Source organism: Passer domesticus, chromosome 1, assembly GCF_036417665.1.
Source record: "Passer domesticus isolate bPasDom1 chromosome 1, bPasDom1.hap1, whole genome shotgun sequence".
Taxonomy (NCBI): domain Eukaryota; kingdom Metazoa; phylum Chordata; class Aves; order Passeriformes; family Passeridae; genus Passer; species Passer domesticus.
In genome coordinates, this window is record NC_087474.1 from 160477692 (window position 1) to 160503247 (window position 25556).

General features: G+C 49.1%; 2 protein-coding genes across 2 annotated transcripts in view; both read right to left on the reverse strand.

Moving 5' to 3' along the window:
- The window catches only part of TOP1MT (DNA topoisomerase I mitochondrial), a 350131-nt gene that overhangs the window by 242309 nt on the left and 82266 nt on the right, over positions 1-25556 (reverse strand). The gene's annotated exons all lie outside the window — the stretch shown is intronic.
- ZC3H3 (zinc finger CCCH-type containing 3) overlaps positions 1-25556 on the reverse strand; it is a 125543-nt gene that overhangs the window by 5648 nt on the left and 94339 nt on the right. Inside the window, exons 7-11 of the mRNA XM_064399347.1 lie at positions 24376-24531; positions 22600-22669; positions 17679-17810; positions 5571-5749; positions 3827-4035 (exon numbers count right to left, since the gene is read on the reverse strand). Of these exons, the coding sequence (XP_064255417.1) occupies positions 3827-4035; positions 5571-5749; positions 17679-17810; positions 22600-22669; positions 24376-24531 (746 nt within the window). The remainder of the gene's footprint in view (positions 1-3826; positions 4036-5570; positions 5750-17678; positions 17811-22599; positions 22670-24375; positions 24532-25556) is intronic.

A 25556-nucleotide genomic window follows, 5' to 3' on the forward strand; every position in this document is an offset into this window, starting at 1 on the left:
GCTCCTGTTATCCCAGGACAATCCTGTTGTGTCTAAGCCCTCCATCCCCATGCAGATGCTTCATGGAAAGCTCCAGGGCATCTTCTGCCACCAACCTGACTGATCAAAGGCTTGGTTGCCTCACCTGGCTACCAAAAAAAGTTCTGGAGCAAAAATCTGCTGGGAGAAAAAGCACCAAAGGAGATGCTGAAGGCAATGAAGATCCTATCGGAACCAAAGGGGACTGGCCATATCCACATGCAGGGAGGCAGCACTGGACATCTCCTAAATTAAACTGGGGTTGTCCTGTGCAGGACCAGGAGCTGGACTTGACAGTCCCTTCTAAACTGGGATATTCTCTAATTCTCAGATTCCTGGAGCTGGGAATGGTTGGATCAAGACCAACCACCACGGGGGCGGTGACAGCGGCAGTTCCGTGCCCTGTTGGGGTCATCTCTCCACCACGGCGAGAAAAGAGGCGGAAATCCACATTCCCAAACTTATCCCTCCAGAAGCAGAAGCCGTAAACAAACCCAGAAGCCGCCGCCGCACCTCCCCGAATTCCTCGGAAGCCGAGGCGGTTGAGCGTGCTCAGCGGAGCCGTTAAAAAAGACTGGAGCGAGCATCTTCCATTAACGTTACGACCGTGAAATATGACAATAAAATGACGGCCGTATGGTCCCAAATTTGCAGCCCGCCGAGCTGCTCGGGGTTTATCGTCACTCAAACGTGCAGAGAGCTGTAAAATGTTTACAGAAAGGGTCGTTTGCGGCTATAAAATCCTCTTTTCTCTCCTAAACAAGGCTGAGCGGAGCCATTTACAAAGCCCGGAATGTTCATCGGGGGAGAGGGGAACATCTGTTCTCTCCAGGAGTTTGCAGTGATCTTCTCGAACAAATTAACTAAAATGGGTGCTTTCTAATTAAATTAGCACTCGATTGGAATGGTTTGCATTGGTGCAATTAGCGCGGGGAGGCCAGTTAGGCTCCAGCACAGGCGATTTAACTGGAAGGTGAAATATGGAAAAGCCCATTACCTGGAAAACAGGAGTCGGAGGGGTAGGGAAGCCTGTTCTCCCTCCGGCTCCATGCTCCTGGGTGGATGACACAAGGCGAAGGATGGGACGCCACCAAACCCACTCTTCCCATTTGGGATGCTCGGCTGGGAGCAGTTGGCTGTCCCCGTGCTGCACGGATTGGCTTTTTGGAGGATGCTTGGAAAGCACCAGTTCCCTCAAATTACAGAATCCTGGAATCCTTTAGGTTGGAAAAGACCTCCGAGTCCAACCTTTATCTGATCAGCACCTTGTCAACAAATCACTCTTCCAACCCCAATTTCCAGGCTCCTCTGGAGGGTTGGGAACATGACAGTGGCTCTGCTCAATGCACACAGAACACATCCCTCCTTTCCAGTCCCCTTTCCCTATATCCTGAACCCAGACCCCCACTGAGACCCTGCAAGCTCATGCTGTTGCCCACGCTGGTCCTTAAAGGTCATCTCCAAACTCTCTCCCTGCCCCTCCCCTGCTTTTCCTCGTTCCTTTTGCATTTCCCAGGATTGAAAGGGCATTTTCTCCAATTGTAACCGTTTAACCAAGGAATTAACCTCATTCCTTAATAACAACCTGTCCTCCTCGTTATTTACCATCCCAATAATTTGTGTGTCAACTTCAGGCTTCACAAGCACAAACCCAACGTTATCGCTGGCACAGCTCCCCAGATCCCACTCCCAAATCCCGCCACAGACTCTGTCTACTTCCTAGAGCTACACATGGACTCATCCTGACCACCCACTCAGCTCCAAACTCAATCTTAGGATCACCAAATATTCCGAAGGAATGCAGGAATACTGGAAGAGATCCACAAGGGTCATGGAGTCCAGTCCAAGTGATGTGGCCACCACAAAGCATTTGGTCCTTTAGACGCATCAATGCCATGTCCTCTTGGGATGGTGGCCAGGGTTCCTTTTATCCAACTGGATTTGGGGGCTCCCAGGTGCTGCTGTGCCCTGAAATCCCTTGGCTGGGATTAAGATGAAACCCAAGGATGGGCAAACCCATGGATCAACATTCCCATGTCCAGACTCGGCATGCCATCGCTTTGGCAGGGAAATTGCTTCATCATCAGATGATTTTACAGCCATCTGCAATTCCTGCCTGGTTTTCCTTTCTTATGGATCCTCCAGCATCTGCTTTCCCAATGCCATGAGCCTCCCTGGGCAAAGGAGCACAGAGGGATGAGTGCCCTGACCTCGTACCTGCCAGCTTCACCCAGCCTTCCTGCCGACATTCCCAAATGAAGCAGCTCCTCCTCCTCATCCTCCCACCCAAAATTCCTGGAAATCATCCTCCCTTGGATACACACACTAGAATTAAGAGGAAAAGGATGCCCTTGCTCCTGAGTTATTCCCAGCTGCCAACTGTATTCCAAGGTATTTCAACAGTCTTCTTGTCCATGAATTAATTGTTCCAACTTCACCGTGGAGACAAAAATCCCGGTCAAGTCGCTGCTTTGGGAACAATTCCCGAGGTCAAAAGGGAGTTGAAGCAGGGCCAAGGTAAAGGAAAAGAAAGAAGAAATCCCTGGAAAGGGAAGCTGAGTGTTTCACTCCGTGTTTTGGAGAGGAGCATTCCCAGCTGGAATGGTCCCCTCGCTGTGTCCACCACACTGTGGTTCAACAGCACCCGTGCTTGTCTGTGACTTCGGGAATATGTTGCTAATCCTGGGAATTCTCTTTCCAACAGCGTTAAGGCATCTCAGCCCTCCCTGACTTGAAGTGGCTGAGCCAGGCACAGCCTCACTGATCCTTATGGATGATCCTGTAAATGCTTCAGCCTGGCTTTTGCAAAAGAATTCATCCCTTATCCCAGCGGGATCCTGCTCCGGCCACATGGAAAGCTGGGATCAAAGATGGGAAAGGCTCACACTGAGCCAAATCTTGTGCCAGCACAGCTGGCAATGGGAATTTCATTGTTACTCCCACAAAATATTGTGACTTCTGAGCCCATTCCTGGATGGTGCTCTGGAGATGAGGCTGTGCATCCCTCTGGAGAAACATGGGAGAGGAAAAGTGAAGTGTGGAGCACCATCCAGCCAAAAACCTCCTACTCAGAGCTGGGAAGAACCCGGCACAATCCCGGCCTCACCATCTCCATCACCTCTCCTCCTGGGAGTACATCCCTGGAGCACCCCAAAATCCCATCCCTTTAGGGATTTTCCCATGGAAGAGCTGAAAGAGGAGAGGAGGAACCAAGGAGAACACTGGAGAAACAGAAGCCACTTGCTCTCATGTGTCAGAATTCCTAAAAGTTCTGCTCATCCTAAACCGCATTTTCCAAAAATTTTACTGACTTCCAAAGTAGATAATCCCAGACTAACAGCTCTTCCTTCAAACTTCCAACCTGCAAACACTCCACCCCACCTCCCACTGGAATGTTTTTATTGGGAAGCTTCCAAGCTATTTCCTGCTGGGAAACAGGTGTGATGGATGGTCCAGAGGTCCTCCAGAGGCAGAGCATCCTTGCATCCCACTAAACACCTTCTCTACAGGGCAGTGATGTTATTCCACCATGGAAATGAGACCAGATTCATTATTGGATAATTTACAGAATAAAAAAGGAGTTGATAAAATAAGGGGACAAAGTCCTGATATACAACTTCGGGAACAGACACAAGGATTTGTACCCAGATGGGAATCCTCACTGCCATCCCAGTTTGGACTCCCAGTCTGAACTGGTTTGGTGCCTCACAAAGAACATGGATCCCGTCAAAACCCACAGAACAGCAGAGAATAACTTTTTTTTTCTTGGAAAACCAGAGCATCTCCAAGTGGAGGATGTGATTCCTACCTGGTTCATCCTCTGGCTCATCCTCATCCCTCTCTTCTTTGCAGCCCAGGGAACCGGGAGATTCCGGGGATCGGAGGGAGATGAAGGATGGCAGCTTTTGCAGGCAGCTGCTTGGCTTGGGCTCCTCCTCTTTCCAAAACTTCACCTCTTGCTCTGCACTGGAGGGTCCAGGAATTTCTCCATCATCCTGGAGCTGAGCTGGATCATTCCTACAGGAATGGGAAAAATAATCAGGAAAAGTAAAACAATCCCATTTGGCAATGCTGGACAGGGCATCATATGCAATGGAAGAGGCTTGGAGCTCCCAGGTCTCCCTCCAAGGCCATGCTGTATCCCTGATTTCCCTGGAGCCATCACAGGTTAGGCTGGAGTTTCTCCCTCCCCAGCTGGATTCCCTGTCCTGCACTTCCCTGCAAGGTTCCCAGCTCCTCAGATTCTTGTGCAGGTGCTGGGCTCCTGCTTGTGATCGAGCAGAGGGAAGGGAACATGGAAGGCGTGGGGAGTTGGGATGGCTTGGAGGTGTCCTGCTGGGCTTGGCTCATTCCCAGCCCGGCCACTCTCTTCCAAGCTAACTTGACACTCCAGCTCCTTTGACATCTCCCATGATGGTGCCAATAAAGGAAAAAAAAAACCCTCTGGAGCAGCTTCCAAGCTGGGGTGTGCTCCCTTCCCAGCGGAGGACGCCAGGAGCCTCCCAACCAGGCAGGCCTGCACTCATTCCTCCTTCCCTAAAAAGAGCAAGGAGCTATTTTACACCTCGTTCACACCGGGAACGTGAGCTGGGTGTCATTCCAAGGCTCTTCTGTCACCCGGGATAAGTTCGGAGAACCCGCGGAGCTGCTCGTCCCCCTCTGCTACCTTACAAGGCAGGGCCAGGATGAGGCCCAGGCCCAGACCATGGAGGATTCCAGGAGCATGGACCAGCCTGGCAAAGCTCCCAGGTCCCTCCCTTTCCATCCCACCTTCACTCCCACCTCCCTCCATGGAGAAGCCTTGCACCAAAATCGATCCTTCCTCCTCCCACTGAGCAGGACTTGGAGATTTTGGCTTTTAAAGCCAAATTTCCATTTGGCTTTAGTTCTAATTCCACTGGGATGTCATTGTCCTGCATGCAGGACTTGAGACTGAGGGCAGAGGATGTGCCAAGCTCAGTAAAACCCATCTCCCTGTGAGGATGAGGATGGACACATCCATCATCAGCCTGTGGCTCCATCCCGGCACCCAAAAATATCAGGGAGAGCTTCCAAGGATTAACCAAGGGCCCATCCCAGCACCAAACTTTTCCAAAGCCTCTTTTCTCCATGCCATTCCTATTTCTGATTCTCTAGTCCCTCCGTGCCATGGAGAGGGCTCAGCTCTGCTCTCCAACATGGCTGTAAGGAAGAGGGATGATGTTTCCCATTTCCCACATAACTATGGATAACATGGATCCACTTTCAGCAGTGGAATCTCCATCAGAACTCCTCCATCTTCAAGAGGAAGGTCTACAAAAGGTACCTGGAGGTGCTAAAGCCCTGGATGGCACATTCCTAAGGGTGAATCCACTCTTTCCTCTCTATCAGCTCTTCCTCAAACAGGGACACTGCCCATCCCAGAGGTGTCTCCATCAGAAAACACTGCAGTGACCCACACCAACACATCTTAAAATAAACCAGGATACAGACAGAACACACCTGGAAGAGGAAAAATCTGGAGGAGGTTGGGAAGAAAACTGTTAAATGAAGCAAAATGAACTCTTTCCTACCTGCCTGATGCCTCCTGGATCCGTCTCCACTTGGAAGGGGGGTTGCTGTGGTCTCCATCACCTCCAACCTGCTGTGGGTGACGTCTCTTATGGGGGTGCAGGAGTTTGCACCGGGCACCCTTGGGGCAGACACCTTTCTTGGCAAAGTCGGGACAAACCAGCGTGTGCTTCTTCTTGCACTGCCAGGGAAAGAGGAAGCAGAGGTGGAAAAGGCAGGGAAAACCCCGTGAGAGCACAGGAATCCACAGCTGAGCTCCTTCAGGTGGCACCAACACCTTGCTAAAGGGACAGAGGGATGTGTTGACATTTCCTTCTCCACATCAAAGTAATATTCCAAGAAAAAATACTACTAACAATAATAATAAATCTGGTACATTCCACACCTGCCCACGGTTTTCCAAGTGCTTGATTTTATGGATTAAAACCACCAAAGCTTTAACAGCAGTGATTTACCCCTGCAGAAGTCCTAAGGAGGTTTTTTGGGCTGGAGAATCTGGTTTTGGAGACGACACAGGGTTTTGTTGTCCCAGACATGCTTGGGACTTGGGAAAGAGCAGGGAACAGCTGGAACAAAATCCTTATTTTGGGATTGCTGCCTGGATCAGCCTTGTGAGGAAGATGAATGAGGCCTGGAGCTCAACCTGCTCTTCCCAAGGCTTGGTTGATGCTCTCCCACCCAAAGAAGCTCAGTGTGCCCATGGAATGGGGCTGTTAAAGCAACAGCATTGAGATGTTCATCCCTAAAAATCCTCCTGCACTCCCAGCTCCGGATTTTGGCAGCTCCCAGCAGCCACCAGTGGTTCTGGTGGGAATGAGGTGTCATCAGTGTCCCAGAGCTTCCCCACAAGGTTTTCTGCTGGGAAATGGCACTTTTTGGCAGTGGGAAAGGCAGGAAGAGGGGCAGGCAGGGAAGAGGAGATGCCTTCAGCTGGGATTTCTATTTGGGTTCTTGGGAATAAAGGTGGGAGGAAGGAAAAAGAACAGCCTCTCTCTAATCTCTGTTCCCAGCAATCCAGAGAGCTCACCCCAGCATATCCCAAGGGATGAAGGGAGCAAGTGCTGGATCCCTCTTAGTCCCATATGGACCCACTCCCACCCAGGATGCTCCATCCCAACCAGTTTGGCTTTTACATCACATTGTGATATCCATGGAGAGACAACCCAACACACATGGCACAACCCAAAATTCCCAACTCCAACATCCATTCCCTTGTTGACCTTCTCCAGGAGAAATATGGGTCCTTCCACACTCGGATGCTCCTGCATCCCATTCCTTCATGCTTAAATTTTGGGGGAAATGAGATAAATCCAAGGGGAAAGAAACAAGGGGAGGGTTTCAGCACCACCATTCCGGCCTGTTTATAAAAATCCATCTTGCCAACAACACGGAGGTTGCTTCCTGCCCTTTTAATGCAACTTTACTTTGGAGACACGGGAGCAGCTCCCTGTGCTGACCTTTGGGATTAAGCGGGATCCCTGCCGAGCTCTCTCCTTGGGAAGCAGAAGGATTCAGCAGCTCTGTCGCCCAGGGCTGAGCGCTGCAGTCGGCAGCGGAGCAAGGAGCTCATGTGCTGGAGGTTGGGGATGGTGCTGAGCAGCAGGAGGGCTGGGATAGACATGGACACATGGATATGGGCTTGATGGGGGGGACAGCTCAGTGACAGTGCTGCTTTTCCATTAAAAAAAAACATTTAAAACTCCCATTCCTATGATTTTGCACCTCTTATTTCAAGGAGCTGGAATGGGAGGTAACTCTACAACCAACGGGCAACCTGGAAGTAGAGTCAGGTCTGAACAGTGCCTGGCTTTGCCATTACTCCCAAATCCTGTGTTTTATAGGCACATGGAATCATGGAATGCTTTGGGCTGGCAGGGACTTAGAAATCATCTCGTTCCAACCCCCTGCCATGGGCAGGGACACCTTCCACTATTCCAGGCTGCTCCATGCCCCACCCAACATGGCCTTTGACACTTCCAGGGATGGGGTAACCACAGCTTCTCTGAGAAACCTGTGCCAGGGCCTCATCATCCTCACAGGGAAGAATTTCTTCCCAATATCCCATCTATCCCTGCCCTCTGGCAATGGGAAACCATTCTCCCTTTTCCCGGTACTCCATCCCTTGTCCAAAGTCCCTCTCCAGCTCTCTTGGAGCCCCTTTAGACACTGGGAGAGCCTCTAAGGTCTCCCTGGAACATTCTTGCCTCCAGCTGGACATTCCCAGCTCTCCCAGCCTGGCTCCACAAGATATTTTCTTCATTTTCTCATTTTACCTGCAGACTGGATACATCCTGGACCAAAGAGAAACGCTTGGAAAAGGCAGCGACCAGACAGGAATTCAAACACAGGAATTTCTCCCAAAATATTAGCAAGCAGAAAAGTAAATCCCTCAACCTGATAAATTCTTTTAAAATAAATGGGACAAAATTAGGGAAGAGAAAAAAATCAAGGAACAGTCCACCACGGATTGAAGACTGGGATGAACGCATGGGAAGACCTTCCAAGCCCACCTGGAAGGGACAATCCCAGTGGAGCACAAGATTGTGGGGATGGGCCTTGGTGCCAGGTCCTGGTCTGACCATTCCCAGTTCCTGGAATCACAGAATTATCCTGAATTGAAAGGGATCCCAGGGATCATCAAGTCCAAATTCTGTCTCTGCCCTGGACAATCCCTGAAAATGATGTGAAATCCTCTTCTGTAAAGGGGTTTCCAGCACAAAATTGACTTGGAAAGAAGAAGAGCAAGAAAAAAACAGCCCTGACCTCAAAAAGCCACATGGATGCATCACTGCTACATCGAGGAATTATGCTATTTTGGGAAAAGGCCAAGAAACGTGGCTGTTCCTTCCCAGCGGGGCACCGATTACGGGGTGGGACAGTGCCATGATCCCGACTGGGCACCGGGATCGGGATGTGCCACCTCCCCCGTGCTCCACCCAGCCCTGACCTCCAAAGTGAATCCTCGGAGCAGCCCATGTTTATTGGCTCCATGGTAAAAAGATACTTAATAAAGAAAACAAACCGTGTGCGACTAATCCCGGGGCCGCGTCCCCAGCTCGGGTTTCTAATGGCTTTTCCACACCGTTCCCAGCGCTCCAGCCCTTCTTCCGCAAGGCCGTGTCCATCCTCGTTGTCCCACAGCTGGGATGGTGAGGCTGGAATTGCCTCCGGAGGCTGGAAAAGCCCCTTCTGTTTATTTACAGTAGCTCTCCTGCTCCTGCCAGATCCAGCGTGCTGGGGCTGGGTTTCCATAGGGAATTTTGCTGCCGGCCACGCGTCAGCTGGGGTGAAGCCGAGCGGGGCTGTGGGGTGGTGCTGGGGGCCATCTGATCCCTGCCACCTGTCAGGGTGGCTAATTATACCCCCCCCGGGACCCCCGCCAGACCACAGGTTGGGCCATAAAAAGGGAAAAAAACTCGGGTCCCTTCCACCAAAGAGATGAGAAAACCCCAGAGAATCCCTAAAAAAGCCACAGGGAGGAATCTCACCCCACTCCGGCTCCTCGCCAACATCCCCATGGGTATGTCCCAGTCCCAGCCCCCCTGCTGTGGGGTTCCCCCACAGCCTGTCCAGCAGCAGTGCCCAGGGTTGGGATGGTGCCCAGCTGGCAGATCCTATGTCCAGGACTCCTCCTTGGCTGCCAGGGCAGCTTTGGGTAAAATTCCAGGTGCTGTCAAGGATCCACAAGGCCTTAAATGGTCCAACGAGGCCCAACGCGCTCCAGGAGTGAGACAGGGATGAGGAGGTTTGCAGGGCCCAGCCTTCTTTAGCACGAAGCTGGCAAAGGAGGAGGCAGCAACTGGTGGAAAGTCCTGGCTCAGTCTTGGGAATGATGTTAATGAACATTTTCCATGAATAAGCTTGGCAGGAGGGGATGGAGGGTGGGAGGAAGGTGAAGCTGGGTCACTGGGCCAACCAACAACCAACCCACTGACCGTATGGGGTGGGGAGGAGAGATCCCACCCAGCCTCACATTCCTGGCTCCTGGGCAGCCGTTTGGCCAGGTTGAACTTCTCAAGTGTCTCCTGGCTTAATCTCACCCCCTGCTCCTTTCCCAGTGCTGTGGGACAGCAGGTGACAAGGGCTGGACTTTGATCATCCCTGTGGGTCCCTTCCAACTCAGAATATTCAGCGATTCAGTGAAGAGACGATAAAGTGCTGAAGCACTCTTCCCATCTCCTTGGGATCTATGTCCATCCCTCTATCCATCATGGTGGACACAAATCCCACCAACCAGACCTTCACAGGGAGAGGAGCATTAAAATCCCCAAAACTCAAGTGCCTCAACTCCAGTGTTTCCTACTTTTTAAAGCCCTCTTGAGCATCCATGCAGCTTTTGCCGAAGCTATTCCAGGTATCCCCACGGCCAAGCAGTGGGATTAATGGACTGGATGGATGTCAGGCTGTTTTAATGTCCTTCAAAGTGGCTGTTGGGAAGTGATGGCTGGAGGTGCTGAAGCTGTTTTGATGCCACTCCGAAGTGACAGCCAGTAAATGGCTTTTTTCCGATTGCTTTTTTATAATTGGGTGCAGATGGAAACAGCCTTTAAAAAAAAAAAATCTCAGCTCCCTGTCATTAAAACCTGGAGGACAATACATCCGAACATCATCCAGCCTGGAATAATGATGGAGAAATTTAACCAATGTGGTTATCCGAAGGAATTTGCTGCAAAACAAGTTTCTGCCCTCAAAACAGTTTGCCCAGCAAAATGCCGGTAATGAGGGGATGACTCCTGATGGTCATCTCCAAATGATCAGAGGAATTTGGGATCTAAAAGCTCTCCAGGATCCACTGCAAATCCATAAACCCTCTCACTTGGTATTTTCAGGAAATAAAACAACATTTGAGCTGAAATACCTCTGGAGCTGGAGCCAGACCAGGATGGTGTTTTGAAAATCATTGGGAAATTCATATTTAAGAGGCAGCAAAGGAGATGGGAGGGAATCCGTGCTCATGGCAGGGGGTTGGAACTGGATGATCTTTAAGGCCTCTTCCAACCCAAACCAGACTGCAATCCCAGGATTCTGTGGAACAATGGCAACACCCACTTGGTGTCATCTGCAAACTTGCCAAGGGGGCACCCAATCCCATTATGTCATTAATGAAGGCATTAATTAGCATTGGTCCCAGTGCAGACCCTTGAGGGCCACCACCTCTCACTGGTTTCCACTGGAAATTGAGTCATTGCCCGTGACTTTTTGCACATCCAGAAGGCGAATTCTGAACCTGGCATTCATCCTTTAGTGGCAATGCCTATGGAATTCAACCATCCCCTGCACTGCTTTGAGGAACCCCATTTCCATGAGGGACCTCCACGATCCCATCCATCCCACTTGAAAGCCATGACAGAGCCACTTTCACATGGTAATTCCCAACCCCAAATCATCACCGTTGGGTATGGAATGAGGCAGAAACCCACTGGACATTCCCAACAGTGTCATTTCCATCAGGGATCATGGGGCTCCACCACATGCCTGGTTCCAGGTGGCTCGGGGAATCACCAATGAAATCATTAGGAAGAGCAAATTAAGGGAGGTGCCTTTAGGAAAGTTGAGGGAGGTGATGCTGCGCCTCTCCTCAGCACAGATGGGGCACATCTGGAGTGCTCTGTCCAGTGCTGGAGACATGGAACTCCTGGAGCAGGTCCAGAGGAGGACAATGAGGATGATGAAGGGACTGGAGCACCTCTGATAAGGAAAGGTTGAGGGAGCTGGGGCTGTTCAGCCTCGAGAGGAGACACAGCTGAGAGGGGACCTCATCCCTGTGTGTCCCTGTCTGCAGGGAGAGCTCAGAGCATGGACCAGGCTCTGCTCTGGGGGGCCCAGCAATGGCACAAGAGGCACAGGCAGGAATTGATCCCAGGAAATTCCACCTGGACACGAGGCAGAACATCCTCCCTGTGCAGTGACCAAGCCCTGAACAGAGACAAGAGAGCATGGGAGTCGCCCTCACTGGAGATATTCCAGAACCCTCTGGACACAATCCATGTGCTCTGGGACGTCCCTGCTGGAACAGGGAGCTTGGACCAGATGCCCCATTGTGGTCCCTTCCAACTGGAGCCATTCTGTGATCCTGGGAATCACCCACTGCTCATAGGATGTGGGGATTTCCTGACAGAGAACAGATCAGATTAAAGGGAGATTCCAGACAAGAAGCAAAACCCCGATCTGTTGGGGTTTGTGTTCATCTCTACAGAAGTTCAGACTGAAACCAGGAAGTCTCTGCCTCGTCACTACACTCTCACTTTAGAGCTGCGATTCTGTGGCTGCTCTTCTCCCAAACTTCCCAATTCTCACATTTTGTGCCCCACCTCCTTCTACAAAGATATTAAAGTGTAAGAAAGAGGAAATCTCAGCCTGGGATTTATCTTGGTGCTGTTATCAACAATCCCAGGCTATTATGCAGTTCCAGTGCATCCTGATAAGCCCCATCTTTAACGTAAGGATCAGAATTCCATTGGAGATGCTACAGTTAAATTAAAGAAGCAATAAGAACCCTCATTATCCCATTACAAACTATGAGATACAACTGGAAACCCACAAGATTTCCACAGAGATACAAGGATAGGATTGGCCATGGAAGAATCCTGATCACTTTTAAACCTCTTCTGAAGGCTACAAACTGCTTCCAATGGGAAGATCCCATTGCCACAACTGGATTTATCATTTATTATCAGCAGCATTTGTTGCCCAGAGGATGTGGACAAGGACTCAGCATCCCCAGCAAACCAATGGGATGGACCTGGAGAGATTTCAGCCAGCTCAAATCCATCCTGGACACTACTGATGACCTTAAAAACAGCCTCATTACCAATCCCACACATATTTAATTTTAAATAAAAATTCCACTTGCTCATCAGTTTCGTGACTGAAGATTTCTGCTACACATTATGGGGAAAAAAAAAATCCCAAATCAAGCTCCCAGAAAACATCTGTCAGCCAGAGCCAAAATTAAGGATAAACAAAATTAAGTTGCTTTTCTAGTTGATTTTCATACAGCTGCAGTGGACTATAAAAGAGCTATCAAAGGCAGAGCTCTCCATCAGCTATTTCCAAATTATTACAGAATCAGGGAATTGTTTAGGTTGAAAAATCCCATTCCCCCAGCACTGCCAAGGCCACCACTAAGTCATGTCCACAAGTGCCACTTCCACAGGGCTGGTAAATCCCTCCAGGAATGAGTATCCCACAACTTGCCAGGTCAGCCTCTGCCAGGGCTGGACAACCTTTTCTTCAAGAGGTCCTCAAGGAAAAGCAAAGTTGGTTGGGAGTCAACCTGGGATCAATAGAGGGGGGAAAAAGACCCAGAAACACCAAGATCTGATGGCTGCGAGGAAAGGAAAATGCTGGTTGAACCAGGAAAGCCAGCTGAGATCAGAAAGCATGAACAGTGTTGAACTTCACCTTTCCATGATAGAAGATGAAGGAAAGCAAGGATCCCAGGCTGCTGCTCTCCATCACTGGCTAGTTAAGAGAAAACCCCACAAACGTTTAATATTTACTGTTGTAACACAGCTCATGTGGCTTTTTCTAAAGAAATGTGTTAAATTGTTAAATTGTATCAGACACACAAAAACATTACGTTTCTGGTGGGAAATTGTTGAGCTTCCACCAGAAAAGGAAAAAAATAACCAACCAAACACACAAAAAACCACACAAGAATGAGGTTTCAGCTGAGAAAAAATCCCCACATTTGGATTTTTCTACAGCAAAATCAAGCAGCTGCCACTGCAAAAAAACACCAAGCTCCACCTGGGGGAGGAAAATTATTCTTCCCAAGGAAGCAGCACTTCCTCAGGCAGTGCTGCCCCTGTCCCATATTTTTTACACAGATAAGGCAGAAATTAGAGCTTTGGTGAAAGCTGCTGGTCCAGTAAAAAGATGGATTTTAGGAATAAGATGAGCTGGGATGAGTGGTCCCAGCACAGCTCAAGCCTCCTGCCATGGCAGGTCCCCCTGTCAAGCCTCACCATCACAAGGCTGGTTGTGCCAGTTGGGATTCCAGAGGGATGGCAACAGATTCTCCTCTTATCCATGATTTATTCCAGTACATCTCCCCGTGCCTTTCCAGGGAAGCTTTGTTGTTTAATCTCAGTGTGTCTCACTGTTTAACAGCTCCCATGAGGGAACAATTTACCCACAGGCTCCAAGGCAGCCGATGGAAACAATCCGGAGAGAGGGATTTAATGCAGCTCTGGCGCTAATGGGCACGGAAGGGGGAAGATTATTTAATACAAAACAATTTTCCAGATGCAGCAATGGAATCATTGAGTGGTTTGAGTTGGAAGGGACCTTAATGATCTCATTCCAAACCTCTGCTGTGGGCAGAGGTATTCCAGTATTCCAGGTTGCTCCGAGATCTGTCCAACCTGGCCTTGGACACTTCCAGGGATGGGACAGCCACAACTTCTCTGGACAACCTGTGCCAGGGCCTCACCACGGTCACAGGAAGGAATTCTTCCCAATATCCCATCTAAATCTTTCCTCCTTCATCTTTTGTGCCTGGAAAGCAAATCCCAAGGTGCTCCTTGGGATCATCTATGGATGAGCTCCCAGCTCCGGGCTCTTGGCGACACAGAGATCCCAGCCCATAGTTTGCCATCAAATCTGGTTTGGGTTGGGAAGATCCTTAAAGCCCACCCTGTTCCAACCCTCTGGCATAGGTAGGGACACTTTCCACTATCCCTGGTTGCTCCAAGACCATCCAACCTGGCCTTGGACACTTCCAGGGATGGGCCATCCACAATGTCTCCATCCAATTTCTTCTCTTGCTTGTCCCTTGCCCTGGGGTCACGTCACCACAGACACTTCACTCACTGGTGCTGGCTCATCCCTCACACCCACCAGCAGCCTCATCCCATCCTCTCCTAGAGAATTCCTCCTCCAAGCCCCTGCACAAGGCCCCATTATGGGAGGAGGGATGTGGAACCACAGAGGAACTCATGAAAACATCTCCGGAAAACCCTGGGAAGAACCTGCAAGGGGCCCCATTTCTCCCTCTCTTCCCACTTCCCTCTTGGGGCTTCCTCCAGTGCAGGTGGCCAAGCCCAGAGGGACCTCCCAGCATCACCAGGTTAGGGTGCCAGGGAAGGGCAGGGAGCTCCAGGAAAACTGGGACAGAGATCTCCGAGGTGGGAATTACTCCATGGCTTTAAGGGACACGTATCACATTTGTGTTTAGGGATGATCCCTTTAGGAAGAACAAATGGTGAAGGAACTTCCCAACCCATGACCAAGGAACCTGTAGAAATGCTGGAAACCAAGGACCTCGCTCTGCCACCAGCTCCCTTCTGGAAACAGAATCCTGGAATTATTTAGGTTGGAAAAGCTCTCCAAAATCATCAGGTCCAACTTTTGACCAATTAATTAATATTGGGGGTAACATTCCCTTTAAGAAGGATGTGATCATGGTCTTGTACAGGACCCCAAGGATGGATTTAGACCCTCTACAGTCCACATTCCTGAAAAAAGGACTTGGGAATGCAAAATCAAAGCTTTCTCAATTCTAAATTCCTCGTGAAGCCAGAGTGGGTCAGTCCTGGCATCATTTGTATGAAGAGCAGCTGGAATTACAGTCCATGGAATGGGTCAAAGGTGGATCAACTTATCCTGAGAATCCTGCAACACATCCTAGGAAGTCCTTAAGAGACAATGCTGCCAACGACACGTCATAAATTATGGATAATAATGGACATTTTTGATAGAGGTCTGCTGAAAATCAGGAATTGTGTTTGTCTGGGAGGGCACAAAGAGGAAAACACAACTGAAAGAAGAGCCCAGCGTGCCAAAAATCAGCATAAAACAACCTAAATTCCTAATTATGGACCATCCTCGTCGGAGTTTATCCACCCAGGATGCTCCACTGGAGTCGCACACCTTCGCATTCCGTGCTCTTTGTGCTTCAAACCAACATTGCCCGGACAAGGGAAAGGCAGAACAAGGGAAGATTTACTCCCATCCTAAATAATTCACAAGAAAAGGGACTGCGCATCTTTAACAAGCCATCGTTTTATGAAGCAAGGTTAACATTTTTCCTTGATTCAGTAGAATATTATAAACTCTCCGGGGTCCATTTGAGGACTTTCTACTTGGAGCAAAGGCACGGACTCAGCACTTTTTATATTATTTAGAGAATAAAATTAACCCTTAATGGCCCAAGCTGGAATTTCTCCTCCCCAGTTAAATATGGCCCGCTCAGCAATTTCTCCCCATATATAATTACAGGCTGCTATCCATCATCTGGAGGAGAATGCTTTCCCGACATTCCAAAAGTGACGCCGTAAGCACTTTTCCTAATAGAATAAATATTCTAAATATCTCTTTTATATTTTCATTTAAATTGGAATATTTTAAAAATAATTGTCGGGACCCTGCCTGCGTGGCTGGAGCTGCGCTGGAGGGAGGTGGCAGGATGCCTGTGTTTTCCTTCTGAGGGAATGTTTATCCTGCATCAAGTCCCCCTCCACGCACTGCCACAAAAAGTAATTAGGCCCAGACTAATTTATTAGAGCTTCCCTTCACTGCTGCTGATGTCCTGCTTTCCTTAGAACTCTCACTTTTGGCTTTTTTCCCTGGTTTTTGCTCTTTGGTGGTTTCTCCTTGGGAAAGGATAGGGAAAACACCAGATGGGGTTTAGTGGGACTCAGCAGTGCTGTGTTCAAAGCTGGGCTCAATGATCTTAGAGGTCTTTTCCAACCTAAATGATGCTAGGATTCCATCCAGCGTTGTGTTTGGATTCTGGGACAGGCTGGTGGCCATGCTGGTGGGATCTGAGCACCTACAGCTTCTCCTGATGGATTGTACCTCTGCAAACAAGTGCTACCAGGATGGAGAAAAGGAGGAGAAGAGCCCTCTGGGGCACACACAGCTCCTCTGGACAACCTGTGCCAGGGCCTCACCATCTTCACAGGGAAGAACTTCTTCCCAATATCCCATCTATCCCTGCCTTCTGGCAGTGGGAAGCCATTCCCCCTTGTCCTGGCACATGAGGTACTTGTCCAAAGTCCCTCTCCAGCTCTCCTGGTGCCCCTTTAGCCCCTTAGAAATGGTTCTAAGGTCTCCTCAGAGTCTTTCATTTTCCAGGCTGGACATCTCCAGCTCTCCCAGCTTGCTCCAGAGTAGAAGGGCTCCAGCCCTTGAAGCATCTCCGTGGCCTCCTCTGGACTCACTCCAGCAGCTCCCCATCTTCCTTCTTGTGTTGGATCCCAAGCTGGAGGCAGCTCTGCAGGGGGGGTCTCACCTGAGTGGGGCAGAGGGGCTGAATTCCCCCTTTTCCTGCCAATTGTCCAAGGATGAGCAGAAATCCCAATACCATAACCCATAACCCATTTGGAAAATGGCAAAGAGGAATCAGGACAGACACTTGGATTCCCAAGGGAACACCAGCACGGCCAGTCCTCTCCCTTAGCCATGACACAGAAAGGTAAGATCCTGTGTGTTCCAAATTCCTTTGGAACAGCAAATGGCAGCTGGCTCCAAGCCCTGCTCCAGGAAAGCTGCTCCCAGAATTTCCACAATACATCGAGCATCAAAAGCTCATGGATGTGGTTGCAACTCTCCCCACGGTGCACATGAAGTCCATGCAGGACTTCACTGCGCAGATCCAAACCATCCCCAGGACCTGGAGGTGACTCCATGAATCCCCCAGGCACAGCTGGATGCTGAGCAAGCCTGGTCTTGCTCCTAAAACTAAGCCACAGGATTTAAGGCTCAAGTTTTAACCCATCATGGAACCAGTGTGGAAAATAAGCATTAATGCCTATGGATTTTCTAGGTAAAACAGGGAATCCTAAATATTTCCCTACATTTTTCCTCTGTTTCAGTGAGGGGTTTTCAGGGCAGACACTTCCAGCTCAGACACTGATAACACAAGCACCCCATGGAGGCTCTTACCAGGGAAACACCAGCATGTTGATGAGCTGAAACCTTTGACTTCTTTCCCTTTTTTCCCAACACAACCACTTTGCCAAAACCCTTTGTAAAAGCACAGGACTGTTCTTCATCACATTCAGGTGCTGAGCAGCTTCCAGCTCTTCCCTGTGGTGCCGTAGCTGGTGCAGGACACTGCTCATGGCTTTGACCCACAACAGCTGGGATAAATCCTTCTTTACCTTTTCTCCCATGGGACAATATCCTTTGAGGAAATCCTGGCAGACTTCTGCCTTCCTGGACACGTACACGTGGCTGTAGGGGCAGTTGCTGTTGCTGCAGATCCCCTTCAAGTAGTAGGAACACACCGGCATCTGCAAGAGGAGGAGAAATCCGTCAGCAATTCCCTAAACCCGTGACTCAGAATCACTGCAACCCCCAGACTTGAAATAAAAGCGTGACAGGTGTAAAATAAATAGAAATCTTTTGCCAACCACCGATCCCAGAGGTGTTTTTAGCTCTTCCACTGGTCTCCTGCAAGGCAGCTCCCTGGTATGACGTGTTCCCGGTGTCTGGATACGCAGGGAGCGAAGGCGCTTCCCTCAGCATCCTTCAGGATGCTGGAGAGAGGGTGAAAAGCTGGAAACTGCCACCAGGAAGAAAATTCACCCTGGACAGTGTAGGGAAGGGATGGGGAAATGTCATAAATTCTGGGAACACCTTTCACAAGGAATGATGCAGTGATGGAGATGGGAACAGCGGCGCAGGGAACACAGCCAGCCCAGCTGCAACATCCCACAGGGAATTCTTAGAGGGAATCCCAACAACCCAGAGGAAATTTTGGCCATCATAAAGACCAAAACAGCATCCTGGGGGTGCTTCCCATTTAGCTCTTCTGTGGAAATGGAGCTGGCTGGAAGGGGATTTGATAAAGGCTCCAAAAGGTGGTTCCTAGAAAGGGGGAAAAAAGCACCTCTGCAAGGATTTTGCGGGGGCTGCATCATTCCAAGGCATTATCCTGGAATTCCCCAGGACTGTGATGCACACTGGGGCAGGCAGGGATGCTCCAGGAAGGAGTGAAATGAGGAGAGCCCGTTGGAGTGGGCATGGGAGAAGGAGAGAAGTGGGACACACAGAGCAGATCCCTGATCCCGCGCTCCCGCTCTCCCGAGTTTCCGCAGCGCGACAGCCGACGGGGAAAACCGACGGAGCAAGGATTCTCCTCGTCGTCCTCAAAGCACAAACTTCACCTTCTGCCAGCTGTTATCATTAAAAACAAATTACCAGCCTGCTGCCATATTTCAGCATCCTTAACTCACCGGCAACCACAGGCAGCTTCCCACTTCCCGCCCCGACCAGGCAGCTGCCGCCTGGAATGTGTGCTTCCCTAAGGTCTGGTTCCTCCTGCTCCTACATCCCAAATTTCCTCACTGCTCGACGTGATATTGATCCCCCCATTCACCAGCAGCATCCTGGTCCCACCAGTTCAAGCATCCCCAAGTAATATTTACAATCCTGCAATAACCACGGCCGGGGCTATCCGGAAAAATCCCTTATCCCTGAAGGGCACATTAAGGGTTGAACTAAATTGCCTCGCTGGAGGCCGAGAGGAAAGAAAACAAAGGGTGCTTTAAAAGAGGAGAGTTTATTTTTAATTGTCTTTTAACTGCAGACATTAACATAAAGGACAGGGCTCTGGGGCGATCTTTGGCAGTGCTGGTGGTGTGACCGTAAACGATTCCCTTAATGTAGTTTTTGATATAGAGCCCAAATTAGCTCTAATAAAAAGGGATAATAAAGGCAGCTCTCCGACAAAAATAAACTCCTCCTCGCTGTCAAGCCCGAGCCATTATCAAGAGGAAGCAGCGCTCTCATTTCAATTAACCTTGTTTGCACCCCAGCACGTCCACACAAATAACAATAACATTAATTCAAGGCACTGGGGCGCTGCGGCCGCCTTCGACAGCTTTGACTCTCTACAAGCTCTGGAGGCAGCAGCTAAATGAACCCGAAACTCCACGTGAGCCTCCAAATTGCTCACAACTGAGTTTTGAAGCTCTATTAGGGAGAAAAATGCTGATTCTTTCCGAGTTCCTCAAGGGGAAAAGCTGTTGGAACAGCAGCGGGCGGCTTCTCGAGTCCCGGCCTCTCGCAACCTTCGCTTCTTTCAGATTTCCTGGTTTCTCCCCATTGCTGGGATGTGTCAGTGGCTCTGATCCACTGTGGAAAAATTCCCTGTCTGTTACTTCTCACCAAAGGCTCTGCCTGAGTCCCCTGTGGAGCAAAATTCTTTAAACTGTGAGGCCCTGGACCAGGATGCCCAGAGAAGCTGTGGCTGCTTCATCCCTGGAAATGCCCAAGGCCAGCCTGGAGAGGGCTTGGAGCAACCTGGGATAGTGAAAAGTGTTCCTGCCCATGGCAGAACAAGAAGAACTTTCCCTCTTCCCCAGGCTCTTTCTTCCATCACCAGAGGGTGATGGAAACCACTGGAGTTTGGATCTGCAAAGCTCAGCAGCAATCTGGAGCCATCCTCCATCCTGGGGACCATTTCCTGCTTGGAGTAAGAATTTGCTGCTCTAGGATGGGGAAAAGCTCCCTGCTGCTATAACAGCTGAATCCATGCAGTTTTCCATAGAAAACAGTGATTTTTCCCATAGAAAATAGTGATTATTCCCATTTTTCAATGAGGAAACCGAGGCATGGGAGTGCACAAAGGCTGAGAAACAATTTTGTCCTGAAACCAAGAGCCAACCCCTGCCAGCCTTTGATCCTTCACCTCCTGGACTGGATACCCCATCCCAGTAAAATCCCACCAAGGTAAGATACACAACAACCTGAACTTCCTCTGATGAGGAGGTTTTGGGGTGTCCCTCTCCAACAACCACACAGTGAAATCCACGGGACCAATGAAATCAGGAATCCCCAAACCAACACATCCCACATGGAAAAAACCACATGGATCACATTAAAACCTCAACTCAAACAGCCAAAAACCAACCATGCACAATCCTTCACCCGAGGAAAAGGGGGATTTACTCCAAAAACTCCACAAGCAGGAGGAAAACTGCTTCCTTCCTCTGCTGAGTGCCTCCACCTGCTTTTCCCAGCCCTGATAAATGAGGGAAAAGCCACCTTTGCCAAGAATCACCCGGCTTAATGGGGAGCTCCAGAACTTGGAAAGTGAAGTGGCTTCCCGCTTTAGGAAGCAGCATTCCCATGGCAATAAATCACCCTGGAACAAGTTTGAACTCCATGAAGGAGGTTGTTTCTCTTGCAGCCCTTGCTGATGACAAGGTGGCAGACAGGGAGACCTTTGAACCACCCTCAGGTTGGTTAATCCTGTGAAAAATAATTCCCCTTCCCAACAGAGCATGGCAGGAAAAACGTGCTCCGAAAGCTTTTCAGAGCTGGCACTGCCTGCTTTGATTTTGGTTTACTAATTAATGATTCATCTTGAGTTTAGGTGATGCTTCATTAGCTAAGGATAAAGGTGAGATGGGCTGAGGTCGCTGCATCCCATGGGATCCCATCCCAGGGATTCTGTCCAAAAAATGCTATTGGCAAACAGCTTCTTGACATGGTCACTCCTTTTTAATTCAGTTTTATTACCATAATATCACTGTTAATCTTCCCAAACTCATGAGGTGCTGCTAAAGGTTCAGTTTGCCATCATTCTCCATTTATTCACCCAAAACAGGGCCCAGAAGCCAAATCTGGAGGTCCTCCCTGAGGGACTACCTCTTCCTGGAAGGGAAACTGAGGCCACATCTCCACCAGGAATTTAAACATACTGAGGAATGTTCCTAGAGAGATCACAAATTCATCCACATCCAACCATCACATTCTTTGGTGGATAAACCACCAAATGCAACAGCTCCTTGGGCACGTCCAGTTCCCAAGTTTCATCTAGGTTTTCTGCCCTGGGACCCAAAAAAGACCTCACCACCTTCTGAAATTCCATTTAATTTGGAGTTTATGGCTCTGTGGATGAATTTCAATCCTTCACCTCAGAGGTGCAGGCAGAGGGTTGCACATCGTTTACTTAGATGACAAAAAGTAGTAGGCCTCTCTAATTACAATAGTTTTGGATAAACCAACAGCCAATCCCACTGCAAAGCTTCCTTCATTCTTGGCTTCTTTATTTTTGAAATCTGATGCTGTTACAGGATGAAAAAAAAAACCAAAAAACTTTTTTTCCATCTATCAATCCTCATCCCCATTCCTGCTCTGACACGCCACGAGCCAGGGAATGCAGCTGTCCCTGTCCCTGTTTTATGTACTTGTGATTAAGTGACTCTGAAGAGAAATCCATGTGAAAAACATCTGGTGCTCCGTGTCTCATTCGGAGTGACTTCCCAGAAAACTTATGAGCTCCCCACGGACAAGGAATGTGCCTCAGGCACCTCAGCTTCCGTGCTGGAGTCTCCAAAGCTACATCCAAGTGGAGATCCCAGCCACTAAACACAGGCTGAGGTGCTAAATCATCACTGATAAACCCAAAATAAAAACCCTGGATTACTTTTCCACCTTGTGCAATAAAACCACAGAGCTCCAAATACATCAAGAAGGTGGAAAACAATGAACTCCAGAGTTGTTTTGCCATGGTTTCAACCTGATTTTGCCTCTTGGCATCTCAGAATTGATTTTTATTAATTTATACCTCCAAGTTATGTTTATTAAAACATCCTCCGACCCCAGTACAGAGGGATTTCCTGGGAAATATTATCTTATGGAAGTAGGGAAGGATTAGACAACTAAATGGATTTGATGATCTTGGAGGTCTTTTTTAGACCTCTGAGACCTGAGGTCTTAGGTGTTCAGGTGTTTTCCAGACCTCAACCACAGGGTGGTGAGACCCTGCACAGGTTGCCCAGAGAAGTTGGACGCCCCATGCCTGGAAAAATTCAAGGCCAGGTGGGATGGGGCTTGGAGCAACCTGGGATAGTGGAAGGTGTCCCCTGCCCATGGAAAAGGGGTTGGAATGAGATGATCCTGAAGGTCCCATCCATCCCGAACCATTCCATGGTTCTCTTACAATTCAGGAGCCTGAACAGTTCAGCAAGGAAACTCCAAACTCAGCTGGAAGCACTCAGTGAGGAAGAACCTTCCTGCAACCACCCCTTTGCACACAGAGCCACATTCCATTTGGGAAGTCACACAGACCTTGTCCTTGGACACCTTGTGGGAAAACGGGCAGGTCCCATCCGTCTTCTTGCACGTGCCACGGAGAAACCTGGAGATAAAGCAGATGGAGCAGGTTGGACATGAGGTGGGTCACAAAAACCACACGATTGCTGCCAAGCTCATCCATAAACCCATTTCACACCCTAAATTAGTACAGATCCCCCTTGCTGGAAGAGCAGCTGATTATTCCTGATAGATTTTAGTCTTTCATCACATTTGGCTGCTCATTAGCAGGCAGAGCAAGGCTTGTATCCCAAAATTCAGGCACAATGCTCCCAGAAGGAGGAAAGTCCTTCCTAGAAGCCCGGATTATTCCAAGTTGCTGAGAAAAGCTGTGGATTCCCCATCCTTGGAAGTGTTCAAGGCCAGGTTGGACAAGGCCTGGAGGTTGGATAGTGGAAAGTGTCCATGGCTTTGTCAGAGGGGTGGATTGGATGATCCTGAAGGTCCTTTCCAATCCAAACCATTCCAGGATTCTATGATCCCATTCTATGAGATGCTGGATGAAGCTCCAGGTGGGAGTAGTGACCAGGAGGAGCAAAGACAGGCCCAGAATAGGAAACAAGATCCCAAAGCACATGAGGATGTTAAGAGTTTTCCTAGGATTGACCACTGTGAGAGCAGATTAACAAAATTTAAAAATTATAAGGGAAAGCTAAAGAATAGGATTGGAGATAAAGGAACAAGGATGAGGAGACACAAAACTGGGAGAAATCAGTGTTGTCCTCCAATGATCCATGGAAATGACACAGGATGGAGACCCAAATGCCTTCAAGGAGCACAATTCCTAAAGTAGGCAAGGAGTTATGGGATTTGTTATGGGAGAATGAGTGAGAAGGAGTAAAATCAGTTAAAAAACCAATAAATCACCTTCCCCTCCTCCATCGTCTCCCATCGAGCTTTGAGCAACTTCCAAGTGATTCCAGCACAGCAGCAATTTTATGGAGAAATTACTCCAGGAGTTCATCAGTGGAGTTGGCTCTTCTGCACTTTTTAAATGACTCATAATAGAGTTTAATCAACTCTTGGGCAGGTCTAATGAACTGCCAACACAGATCAGTTCTCCTGGAATAAATCACCGAGTCTCGGAGCTGCACGACGTCACAGGCTGAGGGATTCAAACCTGCTGGACTGATCCAAATGGATCTGAGGAATCCTCCTGAAGGAATAACCTGGAGTGTGGTCAGGGCAGGGGCTCAAGTCACCCAGCCCAGAAAAGAAGGCTCCAAAGGGACCTTAGAGCACCTTCCAGTGCCTAAACAGGCTCCAAGAGAGCCAAAGAGGGACTTGGAACAAGGGATGGAGTGACAGGAAAAGGAGAATGGCTTCCTACTGCCAGAAGGATAGATAGGATATTAGGAAGATAATATCCTAATATTATCTTCCTAATAATAGGAAGGCTGTGAGGCTGGTGAAGGACTGGAATGGAATTCCCAGACAAACTGTGGCTGCCCCATCCCTAAAAGTGTTCCAGGCCAGGCTGGACAGGGCTTGGAGCAACCTGGGATAGTGGAAGGTGTTTGGAATTCAATGATCTTTGATGTCACTTCCAACCAAAACAATTCCATGATTGTCTTGCCTCTTCTTGTCCTCCTCCTTCCGACCCAACAGTGCAGAACCTACACCTGACCCAGAACTCCCATCCCTGTTGTCCTACATCTCTGTTATCAGTTGGTTTCCCTTAGGCACACCCCACAAGGAAGCACCAAAGCCACGCAATGTCCCAGCTCACCACAATTCCATGCCCATCCCTACCTGGTGCAGACGGCCACTTTCTCTGGATCATGGATGTAGGGGCAGCTCTCGCCCCGATTGCACTTCCCAAAGCGGTTGTAGTACATACAATATTCCTTCTTTTTCTTCTTCTGCTTGGCTTGACGGATGATGGCCAAGCTCCTCTGCACAGCACGGCTGAGGGAGAAAGAGGGACAACGTCAGGGAAAACCTCCAGCTCCAACACCACAATGACATGGAGAAGACACCCCAACACTACCTGAAACCACAGAGGAGCCCATCTTTGCAGAGAAATATTTAGGAAGTTCGTGCATACGTGCATATAAGCACTTAAATATTTTCAGTTTTTGGCTGATTTTACCCCAAATCATTAAAAATCTGCAAGGTAACACTGAAGTCACCACTGAGATCCCTTCCCACCCCCATAACTCTGATTCTCTCCTCGGATTTTATGAGCGTGGAGAGGGTTTCCCACGCTTTTGGGGAATATGGTGAGGAAGGAAATATCCCCTCCTTGTGCAGCACAGGATGCACAATGACTCAGAGGGCTTTTGTCCCACCAGCTGGGCCTGATGCTATTCATGGCCTTCAAGTGGGCACCTGCTCATGAACCTCAAAGAATGAGCACCTACATGATGGCCACAAGAACAAAAAGTATCACCAAAGAGCAGAAAAGCTCCTTTTTAATTGCCTGGTCCCACTAGAAGCTACTTAAGGAGCTCAGAAGTTGCTTAGCACATGTTTTCCATGAGCTTCCAGCTGGAGAGGGAATTATCCAGCAGCTCTTGGGATGTGTGGGACCAGGTGGAAGAGGGAAGTGTTGAGATCTGGGTGAACACAAAGCATGGGGGGCACATCAGATCTCTCCAAGTAGATAATTTGGTGCTAGGGCACAGCCAGCTCCAGTTTGATGAGGACGCAGTGCATTATCCATGAAAAACACAAGTTCAAGGAGATTATTTTCAGAGGAAATGCACATTTTTACCTCTGTAATTGTTGGTTGTCTGCAGCTCTTGGATTAAAGGAGGTGCAAGGCCAAGTGCAAGGTCCTAGATGTGTAGGGGGAATCCCAAGCATAAATTTGGTGGAGAATGGATTGAGAACAGTCCTGAGGACAACTCAGGGGAGCTGGTGGATGAGAAGCTCCACATGATCCAGACATGGAAGCCCAGAATGTCCTGGGCTCATCCCACAGCAGGGGC